The 14524-nt window shown below is 46.8% G+C and overlaps 1 protein-coding gene across 3 annotated transcripts in view; it reads right to left on the bottom strand.

The window, feature by feature from the left end:
• The window catches only part of TXNDC16 (thioredoxin domain containing 16), a 52612-nt gene that overhangs the window by 19460 nt on the left and 18628 nt on the right, over window positions 1-14524 (bottom strand). For 2 of the 3 annotated variants that reach the window (XM_067295172.1, XM_067295171.1), the window contains 4 exons: window positions 12243-12303; window positions 10598-10733; window positions 9148-9294; window positions 8572-8631 (listed from right to left, as the gene is read on the bottom strand). In XM_067295172.1, the coding sequence (XP_067151273.1) occupies window positions 8572-8631; window positions 9148-9294; window positions 10598-10733; window positions 12243-12303 (404 nt within the window). The remainder of the gene's footprint in view (window positions 1-8571; window positions 8632-9147; window positions 9295-10597; window positions 10734-12242; window positions 12304-14524) is intronic. The other variant, XM_067295173.1, reaches the window with a different exon arrangement.

Raw genomic sequence — 14524 nt, 5'->3', positions numbered from 1 at the left:
AGCAGGATGTCCAAATCCGGCCCTGAATAAACAGTCCCTTTGGGTCCAGGCTATCTCCCTCTTGAAGCTGTTCATGGATATGCCTTACACTTTTTGAGCATAATAATAACTATTTCCAACTATTTTTATTAAATACCTCGTCAGGTGTGGAAAGATCCGAACAATAGACAACAGAGAGAGCAAACTCAGGGAAGTGGTAGGTTGTGCTTCTCAGAAGGAAATTCTCAGGGACAAAGACATTCACGGCATCTGGCCGGTTGCTCAAAGGGAGACTAATGAAACCCATGAAGCAAATATCCAGGGGCGTAAAAGGCAGTAAGGAAAAGTACTAGAAATACTTTAGGAATAAGGCCAAGACAAAGAAACCATGCGAGCCCTCACTTACAGGAAAGAGGGAAGATAAAGCTTGGCACGGAAGAGGCTGATGTATTCAAGGCATTTTCACTTAAAAAGCTGGCCAGTATTGAAAAATGTCCATTTTCTCTAAAACACAGAACTAAATACACAAAGAGTAGTTAAAGGTCCTGTAGACAAGATAGATGTAATACAAGTCGACAGTCTGATGGCGTTCACCCTACTGTACCTATGGAAGCTGCTCATCTCTGAGCCACTGGCAGCTACCTTTAGGACCTTAAGAAAGAGACTGGAGTCTCACAAGTAAAGACAAGGAAAAGGGAGTACTTGAGAATTATAGGGCAGTCAATCTACCTTTGATTCCTGTTGATTGGGAGAAGTTTTATGTAATTTTTTTTTATGAGCTTCACAAAAGTCATAAACCCAAGGGATTTGTAAGCATTGAAATGAATGAATGTTGGTTACCTGCAGGCTTTCCACACGACCAAGACACAGTGCTGGCACCTCCAGCGTGTCCTTAGCAGCCTTCATTTCATCTGCAGGCTGGGCAAAAACTAGCACATGCTGCTGCTAGTCCACTGCTAAGCATGTGCTAACCATCTGGCAGGTGAGTTGTGACTGGCTTAACTAGCCACTACCTCTTGGTTGCCAAGCTTGCCTAACCTGCCTCTTACCTACTTGCAGGCTTGACCAACGACAGCAGGACTGTGTACAGTCCTCAGGCCATATGCTGTCCATGCCCATTGCAGGAATTTAATATCTCAGAGATCTTTATGCCTTCATTAAATTTGTTTGAACAGGACTCAATAGTTACATGGGAAAGATGGGATAAATGTAGAGACAAGTAAATACATGGAGGCAGATTATTGCAAGGTGTGCTGTCCTTCAGAAACCAGGGTAAGGGGAGCCGATGCGGATTTCTCAAGAATACAGAAGATCAAAGAAACCGAGCCTTCTCCTCAGTCTGTCCCAGGTTTGATTCTGATCACTATTTTGTTAAGGGCCTGGATGATGGAATAAAGAGCAAACATCCAAACTGCAAATGACCCCAAACCCAGAGAAGCAGAAAGCAATTTGAAGGGAAAAGTGTAATAACAGCAGCACTCTGTAATGGGAAACTGGATGTACAGATACCATCAATGCTGAAGAAAAGGGCAAAGCTCATTCTGGGATGAACTCCCAACAGCAGTGTCTGCAAGAACATGGGAGGAAAATGATGCTGCTGAGACCTCTGCAAGGCCTAGCAAACCCTCATGCAGCTTGGGAAAAACGTTTTTGGAAAGATGTAGGCATATGAAAGAAAATCTGGAGGGGGGAGAGGTTTAGAAAACATGTCCACTGAGGAAAGGCCCAAAGAACTGGGTTCTTTTCAATTGGAAATCAACTGGAAAAAGGAGACAACAACATGAAGAGTCTGCTTCAGAGGCGACTGTGGCCACTTTGGCAAGGACAAGAAACAATCCATTTCCAGGTAGTGAGGTTTGGTCAGGAATTACAAGAAGCTTTTGACAGCCAAACTTAACTGCATCCCTTGTTTTAAGTTCTGCTTTGCAGCTCTTTCACATTAGTTCACTGCTGTTCTGCCTTGTGTCAAATGTATGAACAGAAAGAAACAAGTGGCAGCACTGAGCTAAGGGTCTGTAATTCCACTCAGACAGTCAGGAGTTGTCAAAACACTCCAAGAGAGCACAAATGGTTTGTGTCTTTCTCCAGGCTGTGAAATAACATCTTAAATTAAAAGCTTGCCCCTGGATTTATTTTACACCTCTGATCTGGCACAGGTGGTTCTTATCATATATCACCACATAATCTTGTGTCTTGCCCAAATCTGAAAGAAAAATGACATAGAAACAAGGCTCTGATGTCTTGTTAAAACTGAGTTGCAAGGCTGCCCTAAGGCCCTAATATATGAGTCTAAGTATTCCCCCAGGAGCTGTGGATATTACCCCGAGGGTTTATGTACCAAAAGTGACTGTGATCTCCAAGGAAGCCCCAGCTGGCCTGAGGAACACATTGTACAGGATGATCACTGTACCATCCCAGACTGGACCATGTTATTAATTACTGAACAAGCAGCAGTTTCAGGAGTTAAGTAAGTCAGTAACAGACTGTTCAGCCTTGTGGTCACTGCTGAGTTGCTGGATGGGGAAAGACGTGAAAGAGGAACACAAGATCCTTCTGTGCTATAATTTCAGGAGCTACCAAAACCAGCAACAAAGAGAACTTCTATCCCAGGGGGTCTTACAAACCCAGGACAAGATAAATCACCAAGGCTACAGAGAAAAATGTGGGAGACACACACACCCCCCCAAAAAAAAAAAAAAAATCAAGAATCCCTTAAACATCTAATCCTTTGGAGGGCAGGGCTAGTATTAGAAACAGCTCACTTGGAGAGCTGGTTCGAAGGTTACAAGATAGAAGAAAAATAAGTTACATGTGAAATGCTGCAGTTCAAGAAGAGGAATCCAGTACAGAATGGGAAGTGACCACCTGGACAGCATCACTGCAGGAAAAGATCTGAGGAAATTTCATTGACCACAAGCTGTTGATGTGTTACAAATGCTGTGTGTTTGATAAAAGGAAAAGGCATACCATGTTCTGGCAGACCATGGCCCCTCTCAGGATCCCACCCAGCTTTGGGTACGTAAGGAAAATTGGGACTCCTCGGAAAAGGGTTTGACAACCAAACATTTGCCACGTTGCCTTCCCATCATCTCCACAACATGGAACTTCTGACTGAACCCTTATGTCAAGGTACAGACAGTATTTCCAAATTCTTCAGTGTGCTTCAAGATTTCAGTTCTCACCACACTACAGAGCAAGCAGGGACAGCCAACGCAGGTTATCTGAAACTTTACAGCTTCTCTGTATACAGGTGATAGGGAATGCACATAGCCTGGCAACTTTCCTCCCAGAGTCCTCTCCATTGCCATCCAACTGCAGACACTTCCATCTCCCACAATCCCACACAGGGTCTGGTTTCTACTCCTTCCTTCTCCCCTTTCATGTACGGATATTTCCTTGCTGCCAAACTTTTCCAACACAGGAGTCTAGTTTCACAATGGACTCCTAAACCCTTACTTTGAACTTAGGCTCCATGGATTTACATTGCTAAATCACACAGGTGATTTTCATGCCTTTGAACCACAACTTCAGACCCTTGTCTTTGAAAGCCATTGGTCAAGATGACTCCACAAGCACAGAAGAGGGAAGCAGAATTGTTTTTCAGCATCATATATTGCTCTTCTTCCAGACTGGTTTCCTCCCTTCTTTGCAAAAAAAGGCCAACAACACACCTAGAAACAAACAACACTGCCTCACCTCTATGTCCTCTTCTGTTGTCCCAGGAGTGCTGCTTCCTCAAATGCATATTTTACGTAAGAACACAAGAACTGCCCCACAGAGTCAGCCCCAGGGTCCATCTAGCTCAGTCTCAGATGGGACAATAGGAGATGCTCCTCAGGGAGAGCACGTGAGCCCGGGCACTCACTCTGGTCCCTCCCCCTCCAGCTCCCTCAGTACCACAGCTGTTGTACAGGGATGACAGAGGCACAGCCATGCCCGGGATGTCTAGTATCTATTTATGTACTTGCTGTCTATGAATTTACCTGATGGCTTTTGATCCTGCTGACACCGTCTGTTTCCATAGCCCTGTGGCAGCAAGTCTCAGAAGTTAACTAATTACTGCATACAGAAGAACTCCCTCTTGTCTGTTTTAAAGTGATCCCCTTCCAGCGCTCACTAGTTCGAGCATTGTAAGACCTGGAGAATAAGACCCACAGTTCACCATACCACCACCTTCATCATTCTATAAAACTCAGTTGTCTTCCCTTCAGCATTCTCCTCTCCAAACTGAAGGGTCCCAGCCTCTTTAGTCTCTCCTCATTGAAGCAGCCACTCCATTGCCTTGATTATTTTAGTTGTCCTTTTCTACACTCTTCATGAGAGGCAGAGATCAGAACAGCACACAGTACTCAAAACAGGGGTACACCAATGTCTTATTTAGCTGCAAAATGGTGTCCTCTGTCTTCTTTTTCTCAAGACCTTTCCTCATAATAACACTAGCCCTTTGTGGCTTTTTTGGCTGCACATGAACCTCACAGTTTTGGAGAACTGCCAATAACAACTCCAGGATCTTTTTCCTGAGCCATAACCGCACGTTCCAAATTCAGCATCATGTAGACGTTTGGATTATTCTTTCCTAGATGAATTACCTTTAATATCTGCACTGAAGCTCTTATGACACCATTCCAAATGCTCAGTTTTGTTAGTGTGACTCTACCATCATATTTCACAGGCAATCAACACCTTGCACTCCTACTGGAGGAGCACATCCATGGGCCAGATTTTTCTTCTTCTGTAAAAGCTCTGATACTCTTGCAGTAAAGACAAGATCAAGCCATTGCTTCCATTTTCCCCGCAGGCCACACAGTTTTGTTTAGCCTTGGCTGGTTACTGAAATCACTGTCTTATTTCAGAACAATGTTTCCTCCGCTGGTCTTCAGCAACACATGTGTGGTGGTGTTTGGATCACTCCTCTATAAATAATCCTGTCAAGCATTTGACCTTTGGACAACAGAACAACTCAAGCGATAAAGCCCTGAATTGCAGGCTCTCCTCCTCCACCTGCATTCACATGCCTTGTGCCTTCAGTGCATACAACAATCCAAAAGGGAAGCAAACAACTTTGGGAGCTAGTGAAATGGCCATGAAATAGAACCACCCTGTGGGAAAAAGGGTAAAAAGACCAAGATGCAGGGGGGAGGTGAAGGACAAACAGAGCACCCCTTCAGCATGGTCAGCTTGCTAACATCAGATCTCTTCCCCAAACTCACAGCGGTGCATCCCCAGATCAGAAAGGTGGGCTCTTCAGACAAATGACCCATGCTGCAGCCCCAAGAACTTGAATCATCTATGATCAAATCAACTATCTTGAAAACTTGATGAAGTCTTCTTGTCTTCTGGGAATGATCTGATTCAAGGTCTCTTCTTCTGAGGTGTGCAATGCAGTGTCCTCAACACAGGTTGGGTGTGCTCATTCCTGTCTTGCAATGACACTAGTCTGCTTTTGCAGTGGGTGATGGTGAGAATGCCTCAGTCTTGCTGCAAGAGCAGGAAATTTGCTCAGTTCAGCAAGAAAAAAATATGCTTCCCTTGATCTCTTGTTAGACCTGATCTCTTAGCAAGGGGAAAACACTTGGGTTGCTATAAACTTCATTTGGTGATGATCTGCTGAACATCTGTTACTGGATGATTTATGAGGTCATTCCAGTCCCCAGTCTCTTCCATCCCCTTGCACTAGATCCCATATGGTCTATTCTCACTGCCATTTTGTACAGAGAATTGTCAACAAAAGTGGGATCTGGTCCTGCATCTCAAAATGTGTTCTTTAGTGTGGGTGATTCATGTTTCAGGCAGCTGGTCTTGGCTTTTGAGCCCTTAGGAAATGTGCTCCACCCCAAACAGCAGACACACCAGTATTTTTGGGGAGCTGAGAGACTGCCCCAAAGCTATACTCTGCGTTTGATTCTCAGCTGTAGTCCTCAGTATCGCATAGCTCAAGATCTTCCTGATGCAGACTTCTGCCCCCTCGTACTGGCATCTCTTCCAAACTACCTTGACCAACCCAGCTTCACTCTGCTCCTATTCCCAAGCCCCGCTCTGGATCTCCTGACACTGACTCCTGATTTGTACTTGGAAGTTCATGGATTCCCTGATTTCTGTCAGGAGGCTAGGTTTGGGCCACACTGCCTGGACTGGTAACCTCACAACTGATATGGCTCCTGCTCTCAACCTGTCCTGCTGTAACCTTCTGCTTCTTTAACACCTCGACTCCAGCCCACCCTAATAAACAGACCTGACCCATCCCCATCCTGGCCATAACAGAGAGCCCTGTGACCTTTATCCTTTCAGGTCTTCCAGCTCCCCTAGCAGCCCTGCCTGTGACTGACAGTCTTCCTCGGCAGTAGAGACAGAGTTGCATCTTGCAGGAAGCCCTCTCCAGTTCCCTCCTGTTCCACGTGTCAACAAAGCATGAGCTCTGCTCACAAGACACCATGTGGAGATGAGAAATAGTTGGCACTACCTGCCCACATGACCAAATATGCTTCTCCCAAAGCCATCCCTCCTTTCAGGAGAGATTAAAGGGCATCAATCTGCATTTGTCAAGGCTTGCAGAATTAGGGAGGAGACAATCATAGTGCTGGTGTGACTGGGAACTTCTAGCACACCTTTTGCATCAGTTCATCTTCCTTTGGCTATCACCGCTCTGCAGGGCTGTAGCTCCTTTGTGGAGCTCTATTTACAAGTGGCCATTTCCACCCATGGGGCACTGTGTGCTGCTAAAGTAGCCCTTCTCCATCCTCTCCAAGGCCACAGCAGGGAAAGTAGACTGGAGTCATTCCATGAGTCACATCTGGCCTAGGAATGTTCAGCAGGACCTCACTGATTGTAGAGGAAAGTCTCTGAAACCAATCAGTTCATAATCTCTGCTGAGAATCTGCCTATGGCTGCTCTCATGTGCAGAGATTGCTATCAAATGAGTAAAGAAACACATGGTGAAAGTCTGGCCTCACACAGTCAGCCAAGGTTTGGCCACAGCTCAGGAAGAGGCAGGGTTTTATCCACTGAGTCTCCCAAGTTGCTACTCTAGCAGGTCTGACAGCTGGAGAGACTAAAGGAAGCCCCACATTGTCAGTAATCACAATCACTCTAACAACACCTCTTCCTGAGTTTTTGTGTTTCTTTCTGGGACTTCAGTCCAGATCAAAGTACTAGTGACATTCCCTTCATGAAAACTATGAGCTGCAGAACAGCTTTCATCCAAATCACAACATTGTTCTCAGCATTCCCACAGGGTTTCTTGTAAGTCTTTCCCACTGTATCTCCTTCCCAGGAAGCCGGCTGAGCCCTATACAGACTCTACACATTTCTTGTGCTGAGAGCTCAGCCTAAATCCTGCTTTGCGGGACAAGGTACCCAGTCCCAGTGGAGTGCCATCATTGGGAGGAGAAATGAGCCCTGATGAAGAACTAAAAACAGAGAGGGCACCAGCTACCTTCAGGGGTGCCAGAACATCTCTCGCCTAGATTCACTGGACTTCATCACTGTGCCGAAATGAGTTGGGGATGGAATCACCTGAGTATCCCCCTGTAATCAGGGGCAGAAACAGGCATCTCTAGAAGGTGATTTAGCCCATGTAAGCCTGATGGTAGTGCAGAAGAGCCAACCTCTCCTCACTGACTATAGAGAGGAATAGGGCTCAAGCTCTCAAGCTGAACTGGGGCCTACACTGCTCAAAAAACATCACAGACCCTCTTGAAGGACCAACCCCTCCTGCTTTTACTGCCAAACAACCTGAAGCACATTGTCTTTAAATGTTACTGATTCTTTGCTGTCACATATTGTTTATGGAGTTCTGTGGCTGCCTGTGAGGCTTCCCATGTAATTAAGCCAGTCTCCAGGCCCTGAAGGAACCATCATTTTAAATTCTTCCTCTGACACCATCCTGCCCCCAGTGGATTTGGGCTTGCCTATGCCTGTCTGTTACACCTCCTGCCAAAGCCCATGTTGATTACTGTTCTGCTCCAGATCAAGTGCCCACGGGCTATTTCCAAGTGCAGCAGATCTGATGTACGTCCCCAGCATTTTTATTTGTTGTTCAGCTTGGGCTTTCGAGCCTTGTGCTGTGTAGCATTCAGAGTGTTTCCTTGCTCCGCACAGGACCTAGCACTGAGGGGCACAAACAGGAGCCTGTCTGTGTGATGCAGGCTGTAATGCCTGCTGTTTGCCAATCCTTGCTCTGAAGCCCATGCTGTGTCACTCACTGCTCCTGATCTGCACTGGCCCTCCCCCTGGGCATTCATCGTACAATTACTGTGCCCACCAACATCACAGTCTCAGCTGAAAGACAGTTTGGGCAGCTGGTACGTTCCAATTTACATCAACAGCACAATGTGACCACACAAAGCTGCATTCCCAGTCTCATGACTTTGTAGAGGCACAAAGGCACTGTAAGGATCCCTAAATAAGAAACAAAATATTCTTCCTAAGTAACTTGATGTGGGTATGCTTTCCTTAAGAGTTTGGGAAGAAAAAAAAGGTATATTCTAGGTGACTGAAAGAGGTACCACCAACATCATCTCAGTCTTCTGGTTCCTACTGGGCCAGGGCGGATGCAGACCAGCTGAATGAGCACTCAGATCTGGGGCACCATACCTTTCAGGTGACTGGCAACCTCCACATAAGACCGCAGCACTGCCAGGGACACTGCCTCCCCTGAAACACAGGAGAGACACAGCTTTGAGCTACATATAGGTGACAAATGGTCTCCCCATCTCGCTCTCTGACAAGGTTACACTTCTACTGTTATGATTCTCTGCATCCTAAAGTGCTTCAAGCTTTGTGCAAGAACTTGAAGGAAATAAAGAAAATGGGACTTTATGTTTCTATGCAGCAGACAGCAACCAGATTTTCCAGGCTAACCTATGATGCTCTGCTGCCACAACCTCCTCTCTTGTCTCACATGCAGTCCCTGTAAAAGGAAGCTGGAAAACCTCAGGGGGTCTAAGAGCATTGATACGTTTTATACTGAGAGATACTCTGTCTCAACACAGTATCAGTCAATGAGAGGAACTGATTTAATCTGATTGCTAGTGGTGGGTTAGAGCGCATAGGACAGGACAGAGCATTTATTTGCCACTTAACCTTGTCTACAGGATCATCACAATACAGAAAGTGCAGCAATCAGTGCAAGCATAGTGAAGGGACTCCTGGTCCACGTTTCATACTCACAGCTGGCATAAAACAGCACCACCATCCGGGCAGCCTCCAGCATAGCAGAGTGAAAGGTCTCCTCTGTCAGTGTAAGGATCTGCTCCAGGGGCAGCTCTCGCTTCCTGTCCCTGGAAACTGCTTCCACCACCTGATCATCTTGAATGTCTGCAAGGGGCCAACAACGACGCATGAAAACAAATATGCACACACAGGCCACAGGAATTCATCAGCTGCAAGCAATCAGTGCAAAAGTTGGGAGAACTCGGAGAATTTCATGTATCTTCACAGCGCAGGAGCACTGTGCAGATTCTGACTGCACTGGGTGCTGTACAGTCTCACAACACAGACAACAAAGACGTTGGGGTCAAGGACAGACACAACAAGACAGGCTGATTCGAGGGTCAGTGGGGGGGAGCACAAGAGAAATAAAGGCTCAATTGGAGCATTTTAGTGTTTGTTAGCAGCTCCTGTTCTGGGTGCTTCCCTGCTGCCCTGGGCATAGCTCTTTGCTTGCTCAAGCCACTTTCACAGGCATGCAGCCTTTCTCATGGGCAACAGCAGTCAGGGTAAAGGGGGTCTCAAATATGCCTGCCCCCAGCCACCCAGGGCTCTCTCTGGGGGTTACCCAGAGAGGTGTGTTTGCTGCAGATCTGAATGGGCCTGCGGAGGTAAAGGTCCTCTGAGTAAAGAACTGTTTTCTCTAGGGAACTGCAACCCCCGGTTTGCAACCCCGTTAGCACATTTTAGTAAGTAACCACCACTCAGCAGAGACGCAGTGACTGTCAACATGGGGTTAAGCAAACCCCTTGCCTGGGAGAGCAGAGGAAACAGACACAGAAACACTCATTGGCAGACACACAAATTCATTAGAATGCACTTATGCCATGTCACACTGTTACTCACTTGCAGCCTCAGATTTGGACACTATTCTTTAACCATGTTGAATACTAGTTCCTCTAGGACCTTTTGCCACATTTTTTGGAAAACAATGACAATTTTGTCTGGAAAACAAATGTATTTTCAAGGAAGCATCACAGGGGCCAGTGTTTTCTACCTGGGGAAAGCAGCACTGGAACACAGGAAACAGCTCTTAGAAAAACATGTCTCAAACCTTTCCAAAGGAACTGGTAATTTTGAGGCTCTTATTTCAGAGCTTGAAGGGGAAGTAGGGCTGGGTCACTGCACTTTAAACCCTTCGCCCCTCTGAAGCATTTCAAGCTGGACTCATTCAAGCAGAAGTATGCATCTCCCCCATGCAGTACCTCTGCAACTGTTTCTGTAACAGCTGCCAATTTTTTTCCCCCGGACTTTGCCCTAAAAAATATGCCTGTCTGTCATGAATCTCCAGTGGTCTGCAGAGAATGAAAGATCCACTCTGTATAACCATCATGTGACTATGCCTCTGATTTGCAAAAATGCTGATTGCATCTCCTATCTGATGACAGCATTTCATGGTTTAGTTGCACACCTTGATTATCATTCTCTTTTTCATCCTCATCTTCCTCATCTTCATCCTCCTGGATTTGTTCAAACTTGCTCTTATCTTTCACCAGGGTTATAACTTCATCAGTGTCTTCCAAAACCAGGTATTTGATTGGCACGCCCTAAAGAATACAGAATAAATCAGTGGGAACTCACCAACACCCTGTGTCTACTCTGTCTGCAAACCACACTCAAGGCTGATGTGGAGATCTGTTTAAGGCTGCCTACCACCACCCAGCTCCTTATTTTTGGGGTATGTCAACAAATTCCTAAAGCTGCCAAACAGGGAAGCTTCTGGGGTGTGTTTCTATGGCCCAATTTCACCTGCACATGAGGTTATCTCACTCCAGACTGATGTTTCCTTGTCAGGATGTATGGACATACTTGAGACTATGTGGGACTCTGTACCTGTAGCTGGGGTGGTGGAAGCAAACATCTGCTCTGCCACCCAACATCTTAACACAGACCTGCCACTGGGAGAAAAAACCCAGAGATCAAACTGTGGAAGATGGAGCCAAGATACAGGTACACAGTCCAAGTTGGCTGCCTCCCCTCTGGTAGAGGGATGGGGCAGACACCAAGGGCAGGAACACCTTAAAATATTGCAACAGGCTTCTCCAGAAGCACCATCTTAGACTAGGTCAGAGCATCCTGGGAAACTGGCACAAACAATCTTTTATCTCATGGAACTCAACAAAGAAGAGTGGTCCCAAGCGTAATGGACTGCCAACCCATGGAAAGAAAAGAACAAAATGTATTTCTCAGAAATGAGACCTTGTCAGCTTAAAACCAGTTCTGGCACGGTCTCAGCAAAAGGCACTTCAGAGAAAATGAATTTTATAATGAACTGAGAGAGAGAAATGACAAATTACTGGCACCTCCCATTGGCTCTAAGAGGAGAAATGCAACACACATCTTTCACCACGGTAGGGGAAGCCCTTGAGGGGCAATCAGGTTCAGGTCTGATCCTGTATTTCTCGCAATCGCAGGTGTGACAGTTCAAGTCATCTGGGGCAATGTGTGTTCTCTGGCATTTGTAAGTGCTAAATTCCATCCTGCCTCACAAGCTAGGTCAGGTCCCTTCAAAGTTTAGCTCATCTTGATCAAACTTATTTAACTTATGCCCTGCCCTTTTCCCAGATCACTGCCAAATGCATTCAGTCACATCAGTCCAGTACAGACCTTTGGATGTTTGCTTTCTGGCTCTCAACAGGTTCAGGTTCATTTCCTCTCCCATCTTTTGAATGTCTTTCCTAAATCCTTAGAAGGACTTCGCCAAGGGCCTTTTAAAGTCCAGATCCCTGGGGAATTTGGACTTGGATACAGATCTTACGTAGTTCACAACCTTGCACTGCCTCATTGTGCAATAGGAGATGCCACCCTATGTTTAGAATCCAAAATAAGCACTTCCTTTCTTCTGTCTCCTATAAGCAGGCACAATTCTCTGCAGTACCAATCTCAGGCAGCTCCAAATACATGTGTGCTGCTAAGGAAAGATACTTCAGCTTGAAATTCTGGGAAGGCTGTTAAGTAACCATGGAGGAGAGCAACACCCCAAATAGCTCACTTCAAGAGCACCATGCCCAGATAGAGAAATAAGCCTTGTACAGTAAAGAAATCCAGCATCTAACCTCATCTGGTGTCTTGAGAGCAACGTTGGACTGGAGCAGGACGTTCAAATCCACAACATCCCTTTCAAAACACAAAATGATTGTCAGACAGTGCGACTTGTAAGGCTACCCACTCTGTTTGGCCTGCTTGACTGGCAACCATGCCTCTCCCAGCAGTACCGCATCCTCACAGAGTCATGCTTCTGGGCCCCAGATGACCTGCAGGAACCCAGCCCACCTGAATCAACGTCAATAGTGGAAAAATAGGTTCCAGATGGCCTTCTGGTAGGACTGACACCACGTGCACTGCATAATAGGAATATTTCACAAAGGGTTTGGATTCCCATTCCGTAATCTGGGTCTTTGCCAACACATTGGTAGCTGCATCCCAATGCAGCTGTTCTGCTAGTGGATTTTAGCTCATGAGTAAATGCAGCCAAGTGTCTCTATACAGGGACACAGTGTGATGGCAGAAAGCTGGAACAAGAGCGCCCACACCCATTCTTCCTCCATCTCCTCCAATTTGCACTGCTGCCAGCAGCATAGGCAAGGAGTGGACAAGCCACCTCAAGGTCCCAACCCATGGCTGCTGTGTCACCCTCCAACCCTTAAAAAACAGGAAGGGCTGGCCAAGAACAGGAACATGACTTCCCAACTCATCACATGCTGCCAACTGTTCAGGGTGCAGATCAAACTTCACCCACTCAGAGCAGTGTATAAGCCCTCAGAGGGTGTTAGCCTGTCTCTGCTCACTAGGCTCAGCTCTGCGCCTGCCCTTGGGCTCTTCCTATTTGTGTGGTGGGACCATTCCTCTGTCAGTGGAGCAAAAAAATCTAAAGGTGAAAAAAACCCCTCTCCAAAATGCCAAATTTACTACGAAATGCATGGAAACTGCAGAGCCTTTATCCCTGCTCTCATTTACACAAGCCTCTCAGGATAAGACCTGCTCCACATATGAGCCCAGGCTAAGTGACAGCACAGAATGCCACTGCACCCATAGAGCCCAAGTGTCCTTGTACCTCAGCGTGGCACTGAGGTTTCTTACTTATACAGCCTGGCCCTGTTCTGGTACGGTGCTGCCACAAGCCAGTCACACACCAGATGACTCAAAAGCCCATGCAACCATTCCTACAAAGGCTGCACGTCCTTTGTAGTAAGGCACTATGGGAACATTTGCAAACACAGATCAGCTCTTCCTAAGCAGCATATGGAGGCTCTGAGTTCAAGTTACGGGCAGGCCAGGGCCAAGATAGGCTGTGGAGAGCACACGGGTCACGGTCTGGTGTACGCAGGCTCACTTCTGAGCCCATGGAACAGAGATGAGTAGCCAACAGTCAACCACAGAGGAAACCAACAGCTCTCCCCAGCACAGTTTCCTTAAGGCCAGCCACAAGCATGTCCTTTCCCCTCACAGGGTAGGACTGGCATGCTGCACAACTTGGAGAAACATCCCTGATTGAAGAGATACTGCTTAGTGAGCAGAGTCACAGGATGGCTGAGGTTGGAAGGAACCTCTGGAGATCAACTAAGTCCAACCCCCCTGCTCAAGCAAGGTCACCTAGAGCACGTTGCCCAGGATTGTGTCCAAGCGGGTTTTGAATATCTCCAGAGAAGGAGACTCCACCACCTCTCGGGGCAACCTGCTCCAGTGCTCTGTCATCCTCACAGGAAAGAAGTTTTTCCTCATATTCAGATGGAACTTCCCGTGTTTCAGTTTGTGCCCGTTGCCTTGCGTCCTGTTGCTGGGCACCACTGAAAAGAGTCTGGCCCCATCCTCTTGACACCCTCCCTTTAGATATTTGTATACATTGATAAGATCTCCTCTCAGTCTTCTCTTCTCCAGGCTGAACAGGCCCAACTCTCTCAGCCTTTCCTCATGGGGGAGATGCTCCAGTCCCCTAATCATCTTTGTAGCCCTCTGCTGGGCTCTCTCCAGTAGCTCCATGTCTCTCTTGTACTGGGGAGCCCAGAACTGGACACAGTACTCCAGGTGTGGCCTCACCAGGGCTGAGTAGAGGGGGAGGATCACCTCCCTCGACCTGCTGGCAACGCTCTTCCTGATGCACCCCAGGATACCATTGGCCTTCTTGGCCACAAGGGCACATCGCTGGCTCATGGTCAACTTGTTCACTTGTCAACTTGTAGAGACCCCAGTTCCACCCCAGCACCCAGGCAGATCAGCACCAACAGTCCATGTCCTTTACCACATTTTCATCTGTCATTAATTTGAGAGCAAAACACAAACATTTGGTTTGTGCTTTCTAGGTTTCCTTCCTGAAACATCTCTTAGTCTGACTATTTTT

The sequence above is a fragment of the Apteryx mantelli genome, chromosome 4, assembly GCF_036417845.1.
Source record: "Apteryx mantelli isolate bAptMan1 chromosome 4, bAptMan1.hap1, whole genome shotgun sequence".
NCBI lineage: Eukaryota > Metazoa > Chordata > Aves > Apterygiformes > Apterygidae > Apteryx > Apteryx mantelli.
The sequence above is the reverse complement of the archived record's forward strand: the minus strand, read 5'-3'. Positions and strand labels throughout refer to the sequence as shown.